Source organism: Staurois parvus, unplaced genomic scaffold (genome assembly GCF_062004578.1).
Source record: "Staurois parvus isolate SC_StPar_1 unplaced genomic scaffold, SC_StPar_1.0 ptg000136l, whole genome shotgun sequence".
NCBI lineage: Eukaryota > Metazoa > Chordata > Amphibia > Anura > Ranidae > Staurois > Staurois parvus.
In genome coordinates this window covers 1,003,361-1,025,139 of record NW_028317932.1, presented here as the reverse complement: position 1 = coordinate 1,025,139, position 21,779 = coordinate 1,003,361, and the positions used below count along the sequence as shown (strand labels likewise).

Below are 21,779 nucleotides of genomic sequence, written 5' to 3'. Positions count from 1 at the left end.
AAAAAAAAAACCCACACACTAGCGATGCTCCTGTTCGGCTGGAGAAGAAACTGAGGTTCAGGCTGTACATCACTTTTTTTTAAATGGTGGAAGCTAGAGAAGTCTTCTCTCGATGACGCCCTGGAAGATGACTTGTGAAAAACCTTAGAAAAGAGGAGAGAAAAAAAAAACAAAAACCGCCTCAACCTAAAGAGGAAAAAAATGTCCAACCTCCCCTAATCAAGACTGGCTTGATTATGGTTGCATTCAGCTAGTTCATATCTGGAAAAGCATAATCCATATCTATTGTAGATATACACTACCAGTAAACATTTTAGACCACCCCTCATTTTTCCAGTTTTTATTGAAAACAAAAAGTTAATACCTTAGTGTAGAAAATAAAGAATTTGATTCCATGAATTTGTCCTATGCTTTAACAAAATGTAAAAGGTGGCTACTTTCAGTCAAACATTTAGATTACAGATATAACAGCCAATCACTCACTGCTTTCTACAATGGAAGTTAACAAATCATTGAAAATAATTTTTTATTTTTTTTTGCTGTTAAGTTTTTGTTACATAAAGTAAAAGGGCAACAAACTAGTGCCATATTTGACACTGTTTGCAATAAACTAATGCATCAGTATCTAGCTGGTTCAATGGATGTAGTAGGAATTCTTAAGGTGCTTATTAGATATTTTGGTTCAAATGTTGCTCTTCGTGTATTTCATCCTTGAATAGTTGCTCACAAATATGGGTGCTGATGAAAAACTGATCACATGAATAAGGTGTGATTGTATGAGTGGGAGATTTTTCTTTACGAAGATAAAACTCCAGTCCAGTACAGAAAGTCAAATTTTTCTTTGGCCACATATGGTCAACTAGGTATAAGCATATTTTTCAAAATAATTTGCAAAAATGTTCTTAACGAGTTTTATGTTTACAATTGTCTTGGGCTGCAGGTTGGACGCCCCTTTTCTAAGGTAGTTCTGACACAGCCCAGTCTTGGGCCATGATCGTGCTGTAGGATGAACTCCTGACCAACTAGGTATATTTCAGTGCTGTGGTAGTAAAAACCGTGTGTTTGTAAACACTGTGTGCTGTGATTGGCTATAAGCAATCAGCAGGTCTCAGCCATAAATCACTGGCCAGGACTGTGACAAATTCTCACTGTAGCCAGCGACAGCATAAGTCAGCTGTGGGTGTGCGCATCAAATCTGGAAGAAGCTGGATCACGCATGTATGTGTGATCAAGCCTGGCTGCGCCATCAGCCTGAATTAAAAACGTACTGTGGGCAGGCAGCAAGCAGTTAAAATAAAAGTTTGATCCATCCTTATAGGAGCACATATACAAAAACACTATGGATCCAGTTTATCCAACAACTAAAAGCAGACATGGAGCACAGAAACACCAGTGAATGCAAGATAACCTACAATAATGCTAAATGTTATAAGAAAACCACAATATTCATCAACAAAGGCCCATTCACAAAAAAATGTTAACGCACGCAAATGCATGTACATTGCTATGCATTCATATACTGTATTGTGTTTTAAAATTTACTATAAATGTGGGAATTAATGTAACAAAAGTTATTTGTTATATGTGTTACAGAACACTTGAATGCTTTAACATGCATTACATTACTTAAATTTCACAATATATATGTGCTGATGTGTTGATAGATGTGTTAATGTGAGCTGCATTACATAGATTTTCTGATGTGTAGTGAACGCATATTCGCATATCCATTGTGAATCGGCCCTAAATATAAAACAAAAGTTTTGATAAGAAACACAACCAATACAGAATTACAGAACAGGAAGAAAGAAAAGCAATTCGACATAACTCAAACAGATTCTTAATGGAATGGTGCCTCAGTCTTTTTTGCAGTTAGGCACTAACATCCAGTTGGTGGTTCAAATCCTGAAAAATCCTTGTCCTCAGGTTGAAAACCCAGCAAGCATCAAAGCTCCATACTGAGGTAGTCTGATAGCAGTTCTTAACATATGATTATTATTGTGCTTTTATTAGGATTTAGAATTACTGTGGGTTATCCCACATCCGCTGGCTTTCTGTGTTCAGTATCTATTTTTTTCTCTAAAGGCAAAGGCCTTACACTTCCCAGCTCTATGCAATGGTTTTGCACACAGCAGCCCGGATTCTCGTCTTGTCGGGTCCCCCGCAGGCTCTCCTGGGCCTTACCTCCTGTTGGGTGCCCCCATAGCAAGCAGCTTGCTATGGGGGCACCCGCAGCTCCATTCACACATGGAGTTGTGGCCCGGCCCTGCCCCTTCTCATTGGCTTACTGGTTGTGATGGACAGCAGTGGGAGCCAATGGCTCCCAATTCTGTCTCAGCCAATAAAGAGTCCAGGGATAGCCAAGACTCCAGTGATGGAGCGAGAGGGGGCTTAGGTGAGAATTAGGGGGCCTGGGGGCAATGCAGCACAGAGAAGTTTTTTTCCCTTCATGCACAGAATTCATAATGGTAAAAAAAAACAAAAAACTTTAAGCCTATGCTGTTACACAGTTAATATTGATGTTAATGTACATGAGAATTCATATAGTTTATTCTTTGTACCATTTCCTATGGATGTTTCTATAGTTAGTTATATGCTGCCATCCAGTGGCCTTATTTGGTAATACATTTGTTTTATATTACCTCCCTGAGATCTATGACACAATTCCTTTGCATATGAAGCTCTCCCTTCTTCTTGAGTTCAGCACTTCCTGTGTCATGGAGGCAGCTAACAGTCCACATGTAACAGGGACACATGTATTCTGCATAGTACGCTACAGAAAGTATCATCTTTTGACCGCATAATACTGGAAACCATTCATTCTGCTGTATCCTGTTGTCACATGTACAGAATAAAGCAACTTCTGGATGAACACAGTATTGGTGAGTTCAGCTATCTGATAAGGATTGCCCACAGTGATTATATCTGCTTATACAGGCTAGGTATAGAGGTCTCACAAGGGATAAATCGCTATCACAACAATCTGAGTCAGAATAGTCAAAAGATGCATAGAAACCCTAAAGCCTGCTGTGTATATGCGTGTGCCTAATCTGCAATCAAGCTCAGTGCCATCCGCCATCTTGCAAAGCACATGGTCGCACAAGCTTACTGCACTTCATGTGAATGTTGAAAACTGTTTCTCTGCCTTGAACTGTGTCACCCCACCTGTCTAAGCTGCTGTTTGTCTTCTTAAAGAGACAGTACCAATTTTTGCAGAACAGTAAAAAATGTCTAGACAAGGCTCTGAACACTCCTTTATGGCCGAACCAACGCAGATACATCATTCCTCTGAACCAGCAGACGTACAGGGAGCAGATTCTGCAGACATTCCCGAACAGAGAGTAAAACCCAAACGTACAATAAAACCGACACAGAAACTCAGGGAAAACTATGAAGCCACTAGAGATGAGTTCTCCAGTAATCTGTCAAACTTCTGGGACTGAACTTCACAATGCATGTCAGTTTTGTCACACTTTAATGATCAACCAGCTGAATTAAGAGACTCTATAAATCGCCTATCTGCTGCGTATGAACGCTACCAGCGGCTGTCTGTAAAATACTCAGCTTTCTTGCAGGACTCTAATATAGAGGATTCTTCAGCAGAACTGACCAGGACTGATGCACTATTATTATTATTATTATACAGTATTTATAAAGCGCCAATAGTTCGCTCAGCGCTGTACATTACAAAGGGAGACAGAACATGTGACAGAACAATACCAATACAATGCAAAACATGAGGGGATCAAGTGCCCTGCTCTTTCGAGCTTACAATCTAGGAGGGAGGATCGAGCTTACAATCTAGGATCCCAACAAAGGGATCTTGCAGTGCAAAATGCTAAGTTTAAAGCAGAACTCCACATTACTCAACTGCAGGAGACCAGATCTCACAGATCCACCTCAACCAAGCGCACTGCACTTTCTTCTAGATCCTCTCGCTCCAGAAGTTCGACGTTAAGCGATAAGCCAATAGAGGCCCGCGCTGATGCTGAATCAAAAAAGGCGCAAAACTTTTTTACCAGAAAGGAAGCAGAGATAGAAGCACGCAAGATAACTCAGGAAGCAGAGATGGAAGCTAAAAGCAAAGCTCAGCAAGTAGAGATGGAAGCTAAAAGCAAAGCTCAACAAGCAGAGGCAGATTCCCAAATAAAGATTCTGCAGATGGAAGGGGAGGAAGCAGCTTCCCTAGCAAGGCTGAAAGTCCTTGAACAAGCAATGGGACAAAGTACTAATTCAGACTGCCTTATCCCAGCAGAACTGGAAGATCCAGTTGAACGCACCAGTGAATACGTATTAAAGCATAACATTTGCGAAGATACAGAGTCATCTCCTGTACCTCCTACCAACAACACTGTTCTGACTCTCAACACAGAGACCTCTCAGCTCCATATGCCTAGGCCTCTTCAAATCTACAACACAAGTACATCTATGCAGCAAACCACATCAACTCCTGCCAACAACAAGGTGACTTCCAGTTACAAGTCGCAGCTCAAGCCACAGGCAGCACAAGCCTTAGAGACTACACCACAGTTAAACGCTCATGCAACATCATTTTACCCTGGTAAACCTCACCCTACATCACCAGAGAACTTTCACACCCAAGGGGTTTCACAAGTTACTTTGGCACCAAAGAGTGAGAGATCAGACTTGAATGACTTTGCCAGATATATGATTCGCCGTGAGCTCATTAACACCAGCCTCTCAAGGTTTGACGACTGTCCAGAGAGCTACAGGGCCTGGAGATCAACCTTCAAGGCTGCTATTGCTGATCTCAACCTTACTACTAAGGAAGAACTTGATTTGCTCATAAAGTGGCTGGGACCAGAATCTGCAGATCGTGTTAAAAGACTGAGAACAGTACATGTTGACCACCCAGACGCAGGTCTTGTTGCTGCATGGGCAAGACTTGAGCAAGCCTATGGTAGCTCTGAAGCCATAGAGAGTGCTCTATTCAAGAGACTGCAAAACTTCCCAAAAATAGGAAACAGAGACTATCGCAAGCTCCAAGATCTAAGTGACCTCCTCATGGAGCTAGAGTTGGCAAAGACAGACCCACGTCTATCTGGACTAAGCTTCCTGGACACCGCTCATGGTGTCAACCCAGTGGTGTCTAAACTGCCATATGGCCTGCAAGAGAAATGGGCACAACAGGGCTCAAGGTACAAAAGAGACTAGAACGTATCCTTTCCTCCATTCTCATACTTTTGCAGGTTCATTAGTGATCAAGCCTGGATGAGAAACGATCCCAGCTTCAGCGAACAAAACTTGCCTGCTTCATCCTCATCAAGGTATGATAACACAGCAGCTAAACTTAGAGACTGTACTAGAGCAATATCTGTTAAAAGGACAGACATCTCACCCTCCACAACCTCACCTACTGACCAAGGCATTGTGGATGCCAGAGATAAAGATCCTAATCGTCAGTGTCCTATTCACAAGAAGCCTCACCCTCTTAAGAAATGTCGTGGGCTTAGGGCAAAGACTTTACAAGAGCGCAGGGAGTTTCTCCAGAAACTTGGAATATGCTACAAGTGCTGTGCTTCTTATAGCCACTTTGCTAAAGACTGTAAAGTTGTCATCAAGTGCACAGAATGCGGTAGCGACAGACATGTTACAGCCATGCATCCTACTCCACTTCCAGACAATCTGCAGCAGCTACCTACCTCAACCCGTCTCAAATTATGGCGGGGAGCAACAAAGTCATGCTGTAGCCAAAAGTAATGTTTCTTCTCCATGCACAAAAGTCTGTGGAGAGGGACTGGATCACAAATGCTGTGCCAAGATATGCCTAGTCAAGATATACCCAAAGGATCATCCTGAGGAAGCTGCTAGGATGTATGCCATAATAGATGAACAGAGCAACAGATCACTGGTTAAGCCTAAATTCTTTGAGATCTTTGGCTTAGAAGGTCACGCCACACCGTATACTCTCAGAACCTGTTCTGGTCGTGTAGAGACCTTTGGCAGAAGGGTCGATGGATTCATGGTCTCTCATATCAAGGATGGAGAAGGCATACCCCTCCCAACATTAGTTGAGTGTGATCAGATACCAGATGAAAGAGGAGAGATTCCTACTCCAGAAGCTGCATATCATCATCCTCACTTAAGGCACCTTGCTGATGAGATTCCTGCAATGGACAAGAGTGCTGAAATCTTGGTCCTGCTAGGAAGAGACATTCTCAGAGTACATAAAGTACGCGAACAATGCAACGGACCTAACAATGCCCCTTATGCACAAAGACTTGACCTAGGCTGGGTAATAGTGGGCGATGTATGCCTGGACAGAACGTTATGAGATCCACTCCTTCAAAACTTACATGTTGGGAAATGGACGTGCATCCCACTTCAAACAGTGCCCTCACCATTATGAAGTAAAGGAGAAGCCTCTTGACATCATCCAAGTACCTGATGTTACTCCTGTTCTTTGTGATGACAACCTAGGTACCACAGTGTTTTGTACAAGTGATGACAACAAAATAGCCTCGTCAGTGGAAGATAGAGAGTTCATCAAAATAATGACCGAAGAATTCTTCCAGGATGAGTCTAACAGCTGGATCGCACCATTACCTCTTTGTGCTGCAAGGGCCACACTCCCAACCAATCGTGAACAGGCTCTATCCAGATTCAACTCACTTCAACGAACACTAAAGAACAGGCCTGAAATGAAGGAACATTTCATAGCTTTTATGAAAAGGATCTTTGACAATGAACACGCCGAACCAGCGCCACCACTTCAAAGACATGATGAGTGCTGGTACCTGCCTTTCTTTGGAGTGTATCATCCACGTAAGCCAAAACAAATCAGGGTAGTATTTGACTCCAGTGCCAAGCATCAAGGCGTATCCCTGAACGATGTTCTTCTCACTGGCCCGAATCTAACCAACAACCTTGTAGGTATACTTATGAGATTTAGAAGAGAAACAGTTGCCATAACTGCTGATATTGAGCAAATGTTTCATTGCTTCATTGTACGTGAAGACCATAGGAACCTCCTAAGGTTTCTGTGGCACCGTAACAACATGGACAATGAGATCATTGAATACCTCATGAAGGTACATGTTTTTGGAAATAGTCCCTCACCCGCTGTTGCAACATATGGTTTACGAAGGACTGCCCTTGGCGAAAAGGAGTATCGTGCGGATGCTCAACACTTCATTGAAAGAGACTTATGTTGACGATGGACTTAAGTCTTTACCTACAGACAAAGAAGCCATAGACCTGCTCCAAAGGACACAAGGTATGCTTTCCGAGGCTAACCTCAGACTACACAAGATTGCCTCGAATAGTGTCACTGTTATGAAAGCCTTTCAACCTGGCGATCATGCCACTTGGTTTAAAGATATAAATCTTGGGATGGACATGCCACCTGTACAGAGAAATCTGGGCCTACGGTGGGACTTATTAAAATATACCTTCGGCTTTCAAGTCTGCAGACAAACCATTTACCAAGCGTGGTGTTCTGTCAGTGGTGAACAGCTTATACGATCCATTGGGATTTGTGGCTCCCATCACCATACAAGGTAAAGGTTCTCAGAGTCTATTAAAGATTGGGATGCTCCGCTGCCTACAGACAAGCTTCCAAAGTGGGAGTCCTGGAGACAATCTCTACATGTCTTAGATGGAATCAGTATACCACGCTGTTATACCTCAGCTTCCCTTGCTACAAGTCAGAGAAAAGAGGTTCACATCTTCTCAGATGCATCTACTGAGGCCATTGCAGCTGTTGCCTACCTCAAGGTAATAGACTCTAATCAAACCCACATAGGGTTTCTGTTTGGGAAAGCTAAGTTAGCACCTAAGCCTGAGCACACAATTCCTAGGCTTGAACTTTGTGGAACTGTGCTAGCTGTAGAAATTGCCGATTTCATACTGCGCGAGTTTGACACTCAGATGGATGACAGCAAATTCTACACAGACAGCAAAAATGGACATCTCGTTCTGCTGAAGGACCAGCAAGCTGAAAGAATCGAGTGGCCTATGGGACTCATTGTAAAGAGCATTCCTAGTGATGACGGCATGGTAGGCAAGGTGGAGGTGAAAGTTGCAAGACAAGGGACTGTAAAGACTTTCAGCAGACCTATCACAGAACTTTTTCTGCTCTTACCCTTTGGAGAATGAACTTGCTTGCGTATGCTGCTGGATCCAACCTGTGACTTCAAGAAGGAAGTGTCTTGAACTTTAATTGATACAACTTGAAGCCTTAAGTTATAATTGTTGCACTATATGCATGTTCTCTTTTTATGTCTTTCAGGTCTTCAAGACATCAAGCAAATTGCGCTGTTTATTTGCAATTGTATAACTACCGTTATGGTTTAAATAGTGACATTTACAATGCCAGACGGGGAGTATGCTGTTACACAGTTAATATACATGAGAATTCATATAGTTTATTCTTTGTACCATTTCCTATGGATATTTCTATAGTTAGTTATATGCTGCCATCCAGTGGCCTTATTTGGTAATGCATTTGTTTTATATTACCTCCCTGAGATCTATGACACAATTCCTTTGTATATGAAGCTCCTCCCTTCTTCTTGAGTTCAGCACTTCCTGTGTCATGGAGGCAGCTAACAGTCCACATGTAACAGGGACACATGTATTCTGCATAGTACGCTACAGAAAGTATCATCTTTTGACCGCATAATACTGGAAACCATTCATTATTCTGTACATGTGAAACAGGATACAGCAGAAAGCAACTTCTGGATGAACACAGTATTGGCGAGTTCAGCTATCTGATAAGGATTGTCCACAGTGATTATATCTGCTTATACAGGCTAGGCAGAGGTCTCACAAGGGATAAATCGCTATCACAACAATCTGAGTCAGAATTATTATTATTATTATTATTACTACGAGTTTATATAGCGCCAAAGGGTTTGCTCAGCGCTGTACAATAGGATAAAGCCTTTAGAACCACTTTAAGCTATGCTATGATAAATGTTTGCTGAAACATGCAAGCTTCACTTGCTGCAATTTTACTGGTTGTGATCAGAGCATTGTTTTAGCAAGGACATATGTAGGGTGCGCGCTTAGCCATCCTGGACCGGCTCCTGTGATTGGACAGTGAAGGGAGAAGAAGACCACCAATGAGCTGTCACTTTGCTTTCTTTTTTCATCAGCACAAGGACTGGCTGCTAGTACTGCTTTTCTTCCTCAAAATCAAGCTCTTCTACAAGAGAAACTACAAGAGGCTGATACCAGGTCAATTTCAGGTTATTACACAGCTTGCAGATAAACACATTTAAATGATTTATAATTAGAGTTGAATTGATATTTTCCTATGCCTCAGGATTTAAATACAAAAAGGTCATGTGCCCTGCTGGCTTTAGACTTCACATATTTACTGTAAGCTATGAAAACCTACTACATATTGGTAGCGAAAAAAAAAAAAAAAAAACTCAAAAAATGCAATGCACTCTTTTCTGTGTTAAGACTTTGCACCACAAAACTTTAGATCATACCTCAATATGCACACCAGCATACAGCTTTAGAACATAGTGTTACAAGAGATGGAGTGGGTCAGCTTCAAAGGCTGCAGCCAACAGACCTCCCCAATAGTATAAAAAAAAAAAAAAAACTTGCAAGTATCTGTTGCACATAGACAAAGTGGCAAAATATTTGGTACAACTGAAACTCCTCTTTAATAAGCACAAAGGTTGTTAAGGTCTGCAGCTGTTTTATTTACAAGTTTACACTGAACAATGAAAGAAACACTGACGTTCAAGCCTGGTTAAGTAAAGAATAATGTAACAATATGTATCATTTGAGTGATTACAATATTATAAACAAACTACACTGAAAAATTAATGCCTGCAAAAGTATTGGCCATAATATTAAGAAATATGGATATACAAATTGAAAGTGTGTGATTGAAGAGCTGAAAAATAAGTCAGATGAATAAGAAAAAAAAAAAAAGTGGCTGTGACCATCCCTATCTGAAAATCAGTGTAACCCTTCCAATCCCAGAGGAAACAGGGTGCTGCTAGCATTACCACACCTCCTGGGAGAGGAATAGTTACATGAAGAGCCTAGTTTTGAAGTAGAACAGGCAGTTTGCTTATTCAAGTAGAATATATTCCCAGTGTCCGCAGCTTGTGGAATTACATAACGGAGCAGGACGACTTCCCTTGTGAACATCCACCATCAATTTTTTCTGCTTCCAAAATTATTCTTTTAAAAACTTCGACAGCAGTCTGGAGGAGAAAAAAAAAAAAAAAAAAAAAAAAAAAAAAAAAAAAAAACCACACACAAAATCAGTCAGTCTTTGTACAACAGAAAGAAAAATATGAAACGTTTTGGACAATTCTAGACCTTCCCAGGAGTAATAAACAGTCTTTCATCCTTGTCCAATTTGGTTTATAGCTTAAGTGGTGCCTGAATAAAGAGTTCCTGAGTGGGGTTGGACAAGTCCCACAGGCAGGAGCAGAGCCAGGAGAACACACTCGCTTACAAAAACTTCCATACAGTAAAGGGGGAAATAACGGGATTTTTTTTTTTTTTATTCACTGTAAAATGCCTTTCTCCCAGTTCATTGGACAGACACAGCCACTCTTATTAATCTTGGCCAAACAGGGTTTAGAGTGCCACCTACAGGAGGACACTAAGTAGAAAAGAACTCGGCACCTCCTATAGGCAGTCCTCCCTAGTATATATATTGGCTTTAACAACGTTGACAGTATTTTGTAAGTAGTTCTAGTCATAGGGTGCGGGCTTATATAGAACGCCATATACAAAGTGCTTTGCATGAAACGCATTGGGGGGCTACAGCATCCAGACGTCACGCCACCGCTGGTGGCCATCCTGAAACATTTATGGTCAGTGCTTTTACCTTTTATACACCTGTTTTCTGTGGAAATAAAAGTCATCCCTTTATGCAGTATCACGCTATGTGGTGTCCTTCATTGGGCTCTCCTTGTGAGCGCCGTCATTTGCAGAGCCCACTTTAGAGATGACCCAACGCGGTGATACATGCAAAGGAACCCCAGAGAATCTTACAAAGACGTGACCAGATGCTGTGACACCTGCCTAAGGACCCCAAAGGTGTATTGGAACCTGGCCGAACCCGGGAGCAGATGACCTGATTATACCTGATGAGACAGGATATCTCAAATGTGTGTTTTTAGCGCACTTCTGGTGAGTGCGCATTTTGCTTATTTAGTTACTTCATCTGTCACCCCTGGATCAGATACCCATACACATTGATTGTAATCTTGAAAGGATCCTCACCTCTTTATTTTGGGACAATTTATCACCATTTATTATCACCTTGTGGTGATATACCTTACACACTATATTATTTATGTATTCATTAAGGTATTTATTCAGGTGGTTATGATTTTAATATTGATGATCACTCTACTTTATTATGCATAATATCTTGTTATGTAGATAACAGATAAAAGGTACAGCGCTATAAGTGACTGGTTCTCTGAAAACCAAGAGCATGAAGGTTCACAGCTTTTTGAAAATACTCCTGGAACATATGTGCAGGGAGGGTTATAACCCGTCAGATTTTTTTTTTTTTTTTGACCTTCTGTCCCACTGGGGAGATTTACCTTCACTTCCTGGCCCATAGTCAAAACAGGAAGTGAGGAAATCTCTGCAAATTAAGGGAATCCCTTGGGGACCCCCAGGTCACCACAAGTAGTGTCCCCATTTCAAGATTTCCCTCCTATTACTTTACCATCAAATCCAAAATTTTGGGCTAACAGAATAGAAAAGGTAAAAACTAAAGAGATTTTGGCACAGTGCTGAAAAATAAAGAGCAACAAAGCATATGCAGAGCAGGTGAGACCATATTACTGGATTTAAAACAGTATAAGCACTTTAAGGTTTTACATACAGTGAAGGAAATAAGAATTTGATCCCCTGCTGATTTTGAATGTTTGCCCACTCACAAAGAAATGATCAAAGTAAAAATTAGAATGGTAGGTGTTTTGTAACACAGAGACAGAATAGCAACAAAACATTCAAAAGAAATGCATGTCTAACAAATGATGCACTGATTTGTATGTTCATGAGGGAAATAAGTATTTAATCTCATCCCATTCACAAAAACATGACTTTGTGATTGCCAACAGGTACTGAGGTCAGACGTTTCCTATAGTTGGCCACCAGGTTTGCACACATCTCAGGAGGGATTTTGGCCCACTCCTCTTGGCAGATCCTCTCCAAGTCATTAAGGTTTGGTGGCTGATGTTTGGCAACTCAAACGTTCAGCTCCCTCCACAGATTTTGAATCGGATTAAGGTCTGGAGACTGGCTAGGCAACTCCAGGACTTTAATGTGCTTCTTCTTGAGCCATTCCTTTGTGGCCTTGTTTTGGACTGGAACACCCAGCCACGACCCATTTTCAATGCCCTCACCCAAGATTTGACGGTACATTGCCCCATCCATCATCCCTTTGATGCGGTGCAGTTGTCCTGTCCCCTTAGCAGAAAAACAGCCCCAAAGCCGAAGGTTTCTACCACCATGTTTGACAGTTGGGATGTGTTCTTGGGATCATAGGCAGCATTCCTCCTCCTCATCCAAACATGGAGAGTTGAGTTGATGCCAAAGAGCTTGATTTTGGTCTCATGCGACCGCAACACGTTCAACCAGTCCTCCTCTGCATCATTCAGATGTTCAGTGGCAAACTTCAGACGGGCCTGGACATGTGCTTTCTTCAGCAGAGGGAACTTGCAGGCACTGCAGGATTTCAATCCTTGTTGGCGTAAGGTGTTACCAATTGTTTTCTTGGTGACTGTGATCCCAGCTGCCTGGAGATAATTGACAAGATCCTCACGTGTAGTTCTGGGATAATTCCTCACTGTTTTCATGATCATTGACACTTCACGAAGTGAGATTTGCATGGTGCACCAGACCTAGGGAGACTGACAGTTGTGTTTCTTCCATTTGTGAATGATTGCACCAACTGTTGTCACCTCACCAAGCTGCTTGACGACAGTTTTGCATCCAGCCTTGTGTAGGACTACAATCTTGTCCCTGACATCCTTGGACAGCTCTTTGGTCTTTTCCATGGTGGAGAATTTGGAATCTGATTGTTTGATTGCTCCTGTGGACAGGTGTCTTTTATACATGTAACAAAATGAGATTAGCAGCATTCCCTTTAAGAGACTGCTTCTAATCTCAGCTTGTTACTTGTATAAAAGACACCTTGTAGCCAGAAATCCTGCTGAATGATAGGGGACCAAATACTTATTTCTCTCATGAACATACAAATCAGTGCATAATTTGTTAGACATGAATTTCTTCTGAATGTTTTGTTGCTATTCTGTCTGTGTTAAAATACACCTACCATTCGATTTTTAGACTGATCATTTCTTTGTGAGTGGGCAAACATTCAAAATCAGCAGGAGATCAAATACTTATTTCCTTCACTGTAGCTATTCCTGCAAGAGAGGCCAGTCTAAGGGATTTAGCAGGACTGAATTTTCTGACTAAAGTTCCATTGTATTGGCTTACGTGCTGTGCACAACTTAGTTCCAAGTAATTCTTGGCATAGAGAGAATAAAGCCAGGTACTGCAGATGTTACTGTTGCACATAAACAGTGGCTGACAATCCAATGACAGGCCAGTACAAAAGGAGGAAGGGGTGCATTATTTGTAGATTATGGCAAAAGCTGACCCGCACCAAGTTTACTTAAACTTATACAGTACATTCATAAAGATTCATATGACGCCCTCCCAGAACTGGACAACAGTGCTATAACCATCATTCGGCTATAGCCCAGTGGTCAAACAACTAAAGTATCAGGCTGCAGCATAACAAATAATGTCAAAGTAAAAACAGCCAAGCTCTCCAGTGAGTGCTGGAGAGGAGAACTGAGCGATCAAGTCCTCACTACAGAGCCGGCGGGGGACAAATGCTGCATCCACTTAGGCGAGCATAGAATCCCCCCGTTCCCCTACATATCCATACTTCTCTTAAGTAATCAAAATTCAACTAAAATGGTTTATATAAAATATTATATTATATGACAGACTTAGAGCGGTGCTGCAAGTAGGTTTTACTAGCTAAAAAAAAAAAAGTGAAAATGTTCATAGTTGACAAATTCTGTTTTATTATTACATGGCTGGTTAGAAAATTCCAATAACATTCCATGAGTAACAACTTTATTATTCCTTGCTCATAGCTCCCTCCAACATTTCTAAGAATTTTAGCCAGAGTACTGGTACATTGTATATAAATGTTAGAGGAGCATTAAATATATATCTTATAGTACAATATTTTTTATTACCCCATGATAGTGCAGGAGCCTTATCATAGTGTTAGAAGTTTGGCATCACACAGGTTTTTCACCGACACAGGGGCTCCAGAATGTGTGTGTCATTAGAGAACTGGCGTTTCAGTTATTACCAGGATTAGTACACCCCGGTAAGGGGTACGAATAGTACACAGGCACGCTATAATTTTGGGTTCTACTCTGGAGATTGTTGTGCTACAAATGCATGGACACACAAGGGTTCTGTGCCTGTTTGCACTGACCAGGCCCAAACCTGGAATTAGTTATAGCAATGTGTGAACAGTCATGTTCAGGAAACAGAGACCACATTCTAGTCAGTGTAGCCGGAGGTTGGTTTATAGCTAGGAGGCTGTGTTTTGCTTTTATTTGCTGTATAAACTATATGAAGCTGAATCCTTGCGAGAACCCTGCTTTAAAAAGGAATTTTTTCTTGTTTAATAGTTTTATTAAAGTACAAAATTACACATTTTAAAATCACATCACAAGTTAATGGCACAAGTCTGTTATAACAGACTACCTTTGAGCTAATACAAGAATCTTGGAGACACGCAATATTAGGAGTAAAGTGAGGATTAGAACAAACATAAGTTAATAGTTGACAGGGCATCTAGCATCACTTCTGGAGTGTGCCAAGGGATTACCAAGCTATAAATTGTACCCACATTGCCTAAAAGATGTAACCCCTTTCAGTCTGGCTTGAGTAGGAAATCCATGTGAACCAGATTCAGGAATTACTTATGAGTATCAAATAGCCAATGGTTTTACCCCTTCCCGCCACCATTTCCTGGCTCTTTACGAGGTCCTAAATGCCGGGAGGCGGAGGTGGGCATTCCAATCATGATTGGCAGTCACATGATTGGAAAGCTTCCATTGCAAGAAGGCATTGGAAGATTTCCAGTACCCGCTGGTAACTATGCTGAGAGTGTGTTTACATTTGGGACACACATGTGCCCTCTTAGCATTAAAGCTCACCCACTAAGAAGCCGAATATATGTGTACAGCCAGCGGGAACAGGTTAAAGTGGTTGTAAAAGCAGGTGTTTTTTTTACCTTCATGCATTCTATGCAAAAAAAAAAAAAAAAAAAAAAATATAATAATAAATATATATATATATATATATATATATATATATATATATATCTTTTGCATGCAGCACCCTCTTCAGCCCCCCTAGTACTTACTGCCCAATCTCGATCCAACGATGTATATGAGAGCAAAGGCTCTCTCCGCATTAGCTCAGACACAGCATTGTTTCTATTGCTTGCAATCACAGCCAGTGAGGAGAAAGCAGGGCCAAGCCATGCTGTGTCTTTATAGACACACAGAGCTGGCTCGGAAGCAAGCAGCTTGCTCTGAGGGCGATGTACAAATTACTGCACAGAGCAGGACATTTTTTTTTGGGGGGTAGAGTACCACATATATCACATATCCAATCATATACTGAAACTAACCTGATTCTCTTTAGCAGAAGATTCCAAGAAAACAGCATTCCATGATTCTGCTAGGGCTTTTCCTTCTTCATAACTGATCACCCTGCAACACAAGTCACGGAAAACTTTAGAGGTCATGTTAATGTGTCACTAATATGTGACATTAAAAATTGAAAAAAAAAACTACCACCGTTTCATTCTCCATGGTCTACACATCCATCCATCTTGTATCTCTAGCTGTGGGATCAATCAGGCAAGGCTCAAAGTGAATTTTGCTCCTTTTCAGTGTAAATAAGGGTAGCACATGTATTATGGAATTATAAAAATGTTCAGAAGGCCATTTTGCATTTCTTGATGGGTGATTGTAAGGGATAAGAGTGAATGCTCCTACAAAAGTCTGAATAGGTGTGCAAAATGTCCAAGTTAAACCCCACATGTGATGCAGAGCTAAACTCAAATTCAGTTAATGAAAAAGGGCAGGTAAGGGGAGGAAAGGGCAATTTCAGTACAGAAAGGAGTCTGTACGACTGAAGTTAATACTCTGTAAGAGTTCATGTAAAAGGGGATTCTTAAACTTTTATATGAACCCACTCAAATTTGACTACAAGAAATTGCATGGATTCAGTGGCTAGCACTACATTTATAAATGTGACTGTTGCACTAGTATGTTACCTCTATATGCCTGGATTGATACAATAACTCTACAACTGGTTAAGTTAAAGCTGAAAAGAGAAAGCTGTGGTAGTGGACAGAAGGTATCCTAAGAATCACACAAGGATCTCAGTCATCTGCAGACAAAAGCTGCAACATACCTTTCCATGTGCAAATCTTTCTTATTTCCAACCAACATTATGGGTACCCTGTAAAAGACACGTCAATCAGTAATCTAGTGAGGTTCACCAAATACAGAAGAAAACCAGAAATTGAACTTACTGGACTTTCCCAACCATGTCCAACAACTTTTCATGGATTACTTTTATCACTTCAAAACTATAAAAATAAAGCAGACCATTAGAATGCAAAAAGTTAATCTTGGCAAAAAACAAACCCAACCGTCCCCTCCCCCCTGAGCTGTACCCTACATGGAAATTTGCCAGCCAGTCCTGTAGCTAACACATTCTGTGAATGCTAGTTGCCTGGCTGTTATATAAATCCCCTGGCTTCAATAAGTCACTGACCAAGGACAAGTATGGATTATCTAAATTGGTTCAACATATTTAACCACCTTCCGCCCGCCATATAAGGCAATGACCGGTGCAAGGCGGTTCTCTCGTTCTGGGAGGACGTCATATGACGTCCTCCCATTCTAACCGTGCATGCATGGCTCTGGGAGCACGCAGCGTGGCGATCGGCGGTGCGCTGTGTCCCTCAGACACAGCGGATCACCGATCAATGGAAAGAGCCAAAGACTTCGGCTAGGTCATGTGATCAGCTGTGTCCAATCACAGCTGATCGCATGTAAATAGGGAAATGCCCGGTTATCGGCATTTCTCTCCTCACAAGCTGTCACACTGACAGCTCAAAAGGAGAGCCGGTAATTGGCATTCCTCTGAGGGGACATGTACACTGATCATCAGTGGGTACCAGGGGCGGACTGACAACTCATGGTGCCCCCGGGCAATAGGAGATCATGGGGCCCCTGTGTCCTTGCCCAAACTCAAAAAAGCCTATGAAAAAAGGTACCAGGGGCATCTCATGGGGCCCCCTACTGACCCCGGGCCCTCAGGCATTGCCTGAGTTTCCAAATGGTCAGTCCGCCCCTGATGGGCACAGTGTTGCATGACCACACAATTGTCATTCAAAGTGTGACGGCACTGAAAAGCTGAAAATTGGCCTGGGCAGGAAGGGGATATAAGTGCCCTGTAGGCTAGTGGTTAAAGTGGTTGTAAACCCCTGCTTATAACCCAGTGAAGTGACTGGCTTGTTTTCTGCAGCCAATTGCCCTGTACATTCTTGAAAAATTCAGAGATGAAAATTATTTTTCACAGACTCACAAAGCCGGGGTGGCCACATTATACTACTGTAGAGCTCCGAGAGCTGATTGGATGGAATGGACACTCATTCACACAGTACACAGAAAAAGAGTTGAGGCTGTTAGTTAGAGATCCCACCCCCATTTTTCTCTTGGTGTCAGGAAAACATGTCCAAAATGACCCTTGCTGATAACAGGAGCTAGACAGCAGAGAGAAATGACACAGTGCATTGGATAGAGGCATGCAAACATTATGGAATTATGTGCTTTTTCCAGATTTCATGTCTGAGGATTACAACCACTTTAAGCCAGGGGGTTAAAAAGTGAAAGGAGGCAGAGAAATCATAGAACAATCCTTTTAAAACCTATTTGCACCACACTTGACGTCCCCCTGCATTTCCCTGCCATTTGTCTTATTACTACAACACTGAGTCAAGACTCCACTTCTGTTAGTTTGGAAAAAAGATAAGAATTCTAACCAAATCCCAATAAAACCACAGGGGACTTCTGATACTGCCATTAAGCTCAACAGATAAACATATTGGATAATAAAATCAGTTTTTATTCAGTAAATGTAAACCAATTCAAAAGATCTGTGTGTGAAATGCGTCAAGCAACAACCCATCCCCTTACTGGTAGCAATGTGATCCACAGATGCTTAGAAGACTACAAATTGTATTTTGGATATCATTCTTTATGTAATAGGAGCTAGTATAGAGGCGGTTTCTTTTTCCATATACAGTACATCATAATATAGCTCAGCCATGTTCATATACTGTATATACAAGTGCAATCTTTTACATTTACTGAAAACGGATTATCCAACATGTTTTGTGGTCAGCTTAATTGCAGAATCTTATGAGCTCCTGGTATTTCTACTGAAATTGGTTAAAATTAGTATTTTGAGGGATGTGATGTTGCAGTTATTCATTGGTTCCACAAAAAAAAAAAAAAAAAAAAAAAATGAATTACAAAAACTTAAATTTAAAACTTAAACGCATGGATAGGATGGGTGGAGTGGAGCAGCCGCCATTTGCCTCTACAAAAAAGTTATAAAACAAACTTGGGACAGATATAGTAAAAACCCAACTTTTACAGGACCCTCTTTCATCCACCACCGCAACACTGATTTTGTGGAGTTGTTTATGTCAACAGTACAATTATTTTAATCATACAAATATCCATTATGAGTATCCTGGGTGTGCTATATAGTTTTCCACAATTCCTTTGCATGTAAATAGACAAATGCACGTGAAGGAAAAAAAAAAAAAAAAAATTATGGCATTCATGTTCCCATTTTAAAATCACTTTTACAGTATTAAACCACATTTCTCAGTATTTTAGGTTTGTGGAAAACAAGAAATGAAATGGTTACCAAAACTGATCAAGAATGAAATATTCATCAACAGTCAATTCATACAACTTCCATTATACTGGGAAACAAACTCACCTTTTAATGGAGGTGACTGAATATACAAGTATATATCCATTAATATCTATGGAGTAAGTCTGAGGGAATATTGAAAATTCATCCTATAAAAAGAAAATAAATAAGTTGAAATCCCCACACAGACAAGACAACATTATCCTGTTTCCACAGGAACTAATTTAATAGTAAGCACAGTTATAAAAAAAATAAAATACTGTGAACAGGATATAGAGTATTTGATTGCTTGGAGGTATCTGCAGTAGACAACTAGCACCTGAGGCAGTTTCATATGTACAGCGAGAGTACTGTATCCCATGCAAGCTCTATGGGAAAGAAAAACTTCAGCCTCAACCCAACTAGTTTTAAGAATACACCCCTCCCCAAACACCTATGTTGTCTAACTTGTGGTTAAAACAAAAAGCCACACCCCACAACCGTAACATGGAAGCCACTGGGTGAGGTCACCGCTTTGGTATTCTCAGCCATTGTCAAGCTCTTCTCCCCTGCAGCCGACACTTGCTGCCACAGGGGATTGTGACTGGACCAGAGCAGGCTTAAAATAGCCAAGTATACATCTTTTATACACAGGTTCCTCGGCATAGGTGTTAGGAGGGGGAAGGGACATTTAAAGACTAGTTGGGTTTAGTTTGCAGTTCTGTGTATTTTGTACTTGTATATGAATACAGCAATCTAAAGTAAAACTCCAAACACAATCTAGAGGACGGCCATTGTAAGCTCTATACTACTGCCAGGAATGCCAAACACCTTCCTGCAGTGCTGTCCAATCCTGCTCAGTGGTTTTTTTTTTGTTTTTTGAGAATATGACCAATGTAAAGCATCAATTGATGGGTAGATGGGTCACCTGTCCTGTGTTTTTGATCTTAGCGTTTTTTAAATGTAGCTTCAGATTAAAAAAAAAAAAAAAAAAGTCAGATTTATAACACGGTCTCCAAATGAAACCAGTTATCTGTTCTCAGCCAACCCTCAAAATGTCAGAACGTCTACAGCCAATGAGTTGGTCATTTGACAGAAACTAAATCTGCCACGAGGGCTAGTTCACACCTGATGCAGTCCAGTTTTTCTGCATCAAAAATGCATGCACAGCGCCCTAGTTCACACCAGTGCTGTCATTTCCTGGTGCAAAAAAAAAAAAAAAAGTAGAACATGCTGCATTTTTTCTGCACAGAACTGGAACGTGGCAAACTTCAACAAAACTGCATCGGAACAGAGTGTGGTGTGAACTATAAGCAAAAATGTATCCAGAATTAATCCGGAGTGCATTTTTGTGGTGTGAACTAGCCCTGAGGGAAACAGGGCTACCATTGCCATAATGCTGACCTTTAATACTTTAGGAGACTTATAGGACTGGATTCTTTTTTGCCTTCTTGCTCTAAAGTAAACAAAAGTATTCAAACTAAAGACCCAGCATGAGGAGTTAGCATTGACCACATTCATGTGTCATTTACACCAGATTATGGGCCTAGCTCAGGAGTTTGGGTGGGGGTTAAGCTCAGACAGATAAAAAGGTCACGGTGTCTTGCTATTTGCTCCTAAGGGACAATGGCCTCAGAACTCTGCAGGCATCATCAAAATGTGATGCGAATCAACCATAGCTCAAGGAACCCCTAGAGTTCCAAAGAACCCTGGTTGAGAATGGATGATGTACGGGATTCAAGACGACCAGTTTAAAAAAAGGCCAAACACAGTTGGAATAGAACCCGCAGTTAAAACCCAACTCCAAGAAACCTAAAATTATGCCTTGCAGTGGGGCTGTATACTCCCCATTCTCCAGCAGTCAACATCCAATGCAGGGCTATGGTCCCTGCATCAGACTTTATATGTCAGAGGACCTTAGACCACTAAAACATAAATGAGAAGAAGCTGTGGGGAGCAGTCAACCAGAGGGAGAATCAGGCAAATAAAAGTGGTGTACAAACGATTAGATAAAGGAATAGTTTACCCTTGCAGTGCAAGGTGCAACCTCACCACAAGGAGCATTTTTAGGTTTCTTGGAGTTCAGCTTTTTATGCTTTTACTCTTGAACGTCATTTGGATTTTGTCAGTAAAACTTAACAGCCCATTAATAAAAGAAAATGCCACTTCAGTTCAAATTTTATATTCCAAAATTAGCTCAGCTTAAATAACACTTATTTTCGAAAGACTGGCCAACGTAACAGTACAGCTTCATCCATATCAAGGTGCTGTAAAATTACACAGAAACGTAGCATTACATTGTTAAAAATGTCCAAACCAGTTAGTATTGGGGGAGGGAGAGATTAAGGTTTACACTTTAGAAGACCCGTCTACAAAGCTAACAGTCTACAGCAAATAAAGTAGCTACAGCCAAAGTGTTCGGACTACATGTTCAGAAACTGGCAAAGAAATTGCAGACCAATTAAATGTGACCTTGAAATATAGAACACGTAGTACTCACTTGTCCAGCAGTATCGACTAGCTGAAGGTGATATTCTTGTCCATTTATAGATATCAGTTTAGTAAATGCTGAAGAAAAAAATAAAAAAAAATAAAATAAAAATAATAGTTATGACTAGCTTTCCGCTCAGCCATGAAAACAAAGATACGTTCCTTCAAACAGCATGAATTTGTAATATAGTGGCTGTATAATCAAACAGCTATGCTGTATTACTACCTCCATAAAATGTCAGTATTATAGGATAGTCAAAAATAACTAGAAATAA

At 40.9% G+C, this 21,779-nt stretch overlaps 1 protein-coding gene across 1 annotated transcript in view; it reads right to left on the bottom strand.

Moving 5' to 3' along the window:
* Positions 1–9,620: 9,620 nt before the first annotated feature.
* The window catches only part of RHEB (Ras homolog, mTORC1 binding), a 41,596-nt gene continuing 29,437 nt past the window's right edge, over positions 9,621–21,779 (bottom strand). Inside the window, exons 3-8 of the mRNA XM_089673118.1 lie at positions 21,515–21,582; positions 19,102–19,184; positions 16,613–16,669; positions 16,492–16,539; positions 15,701–15,782; positions 9,621–10,196 (exon numbers count right to left, since the gene is read on the bottom strand). Coding sequence (XP_089529244.1) covers positions 10,104–10,196; positions 15,701–15,782; positions 16,492–16,539; positions 16,613–16,669; positions 19,102–19,184; positions 21,515–21,582 — 431 coding nt within the window. The 3' untranslated portion in view covers positions 9,621–10,103. The remainder of the gene's footprint in view (positions 10,197–15,700; positions 15,783–16,491; positions 16,540–16,612; positions 16,670–19,101; positions 19,185–21,514; positions 21,583–21,779) is intronic.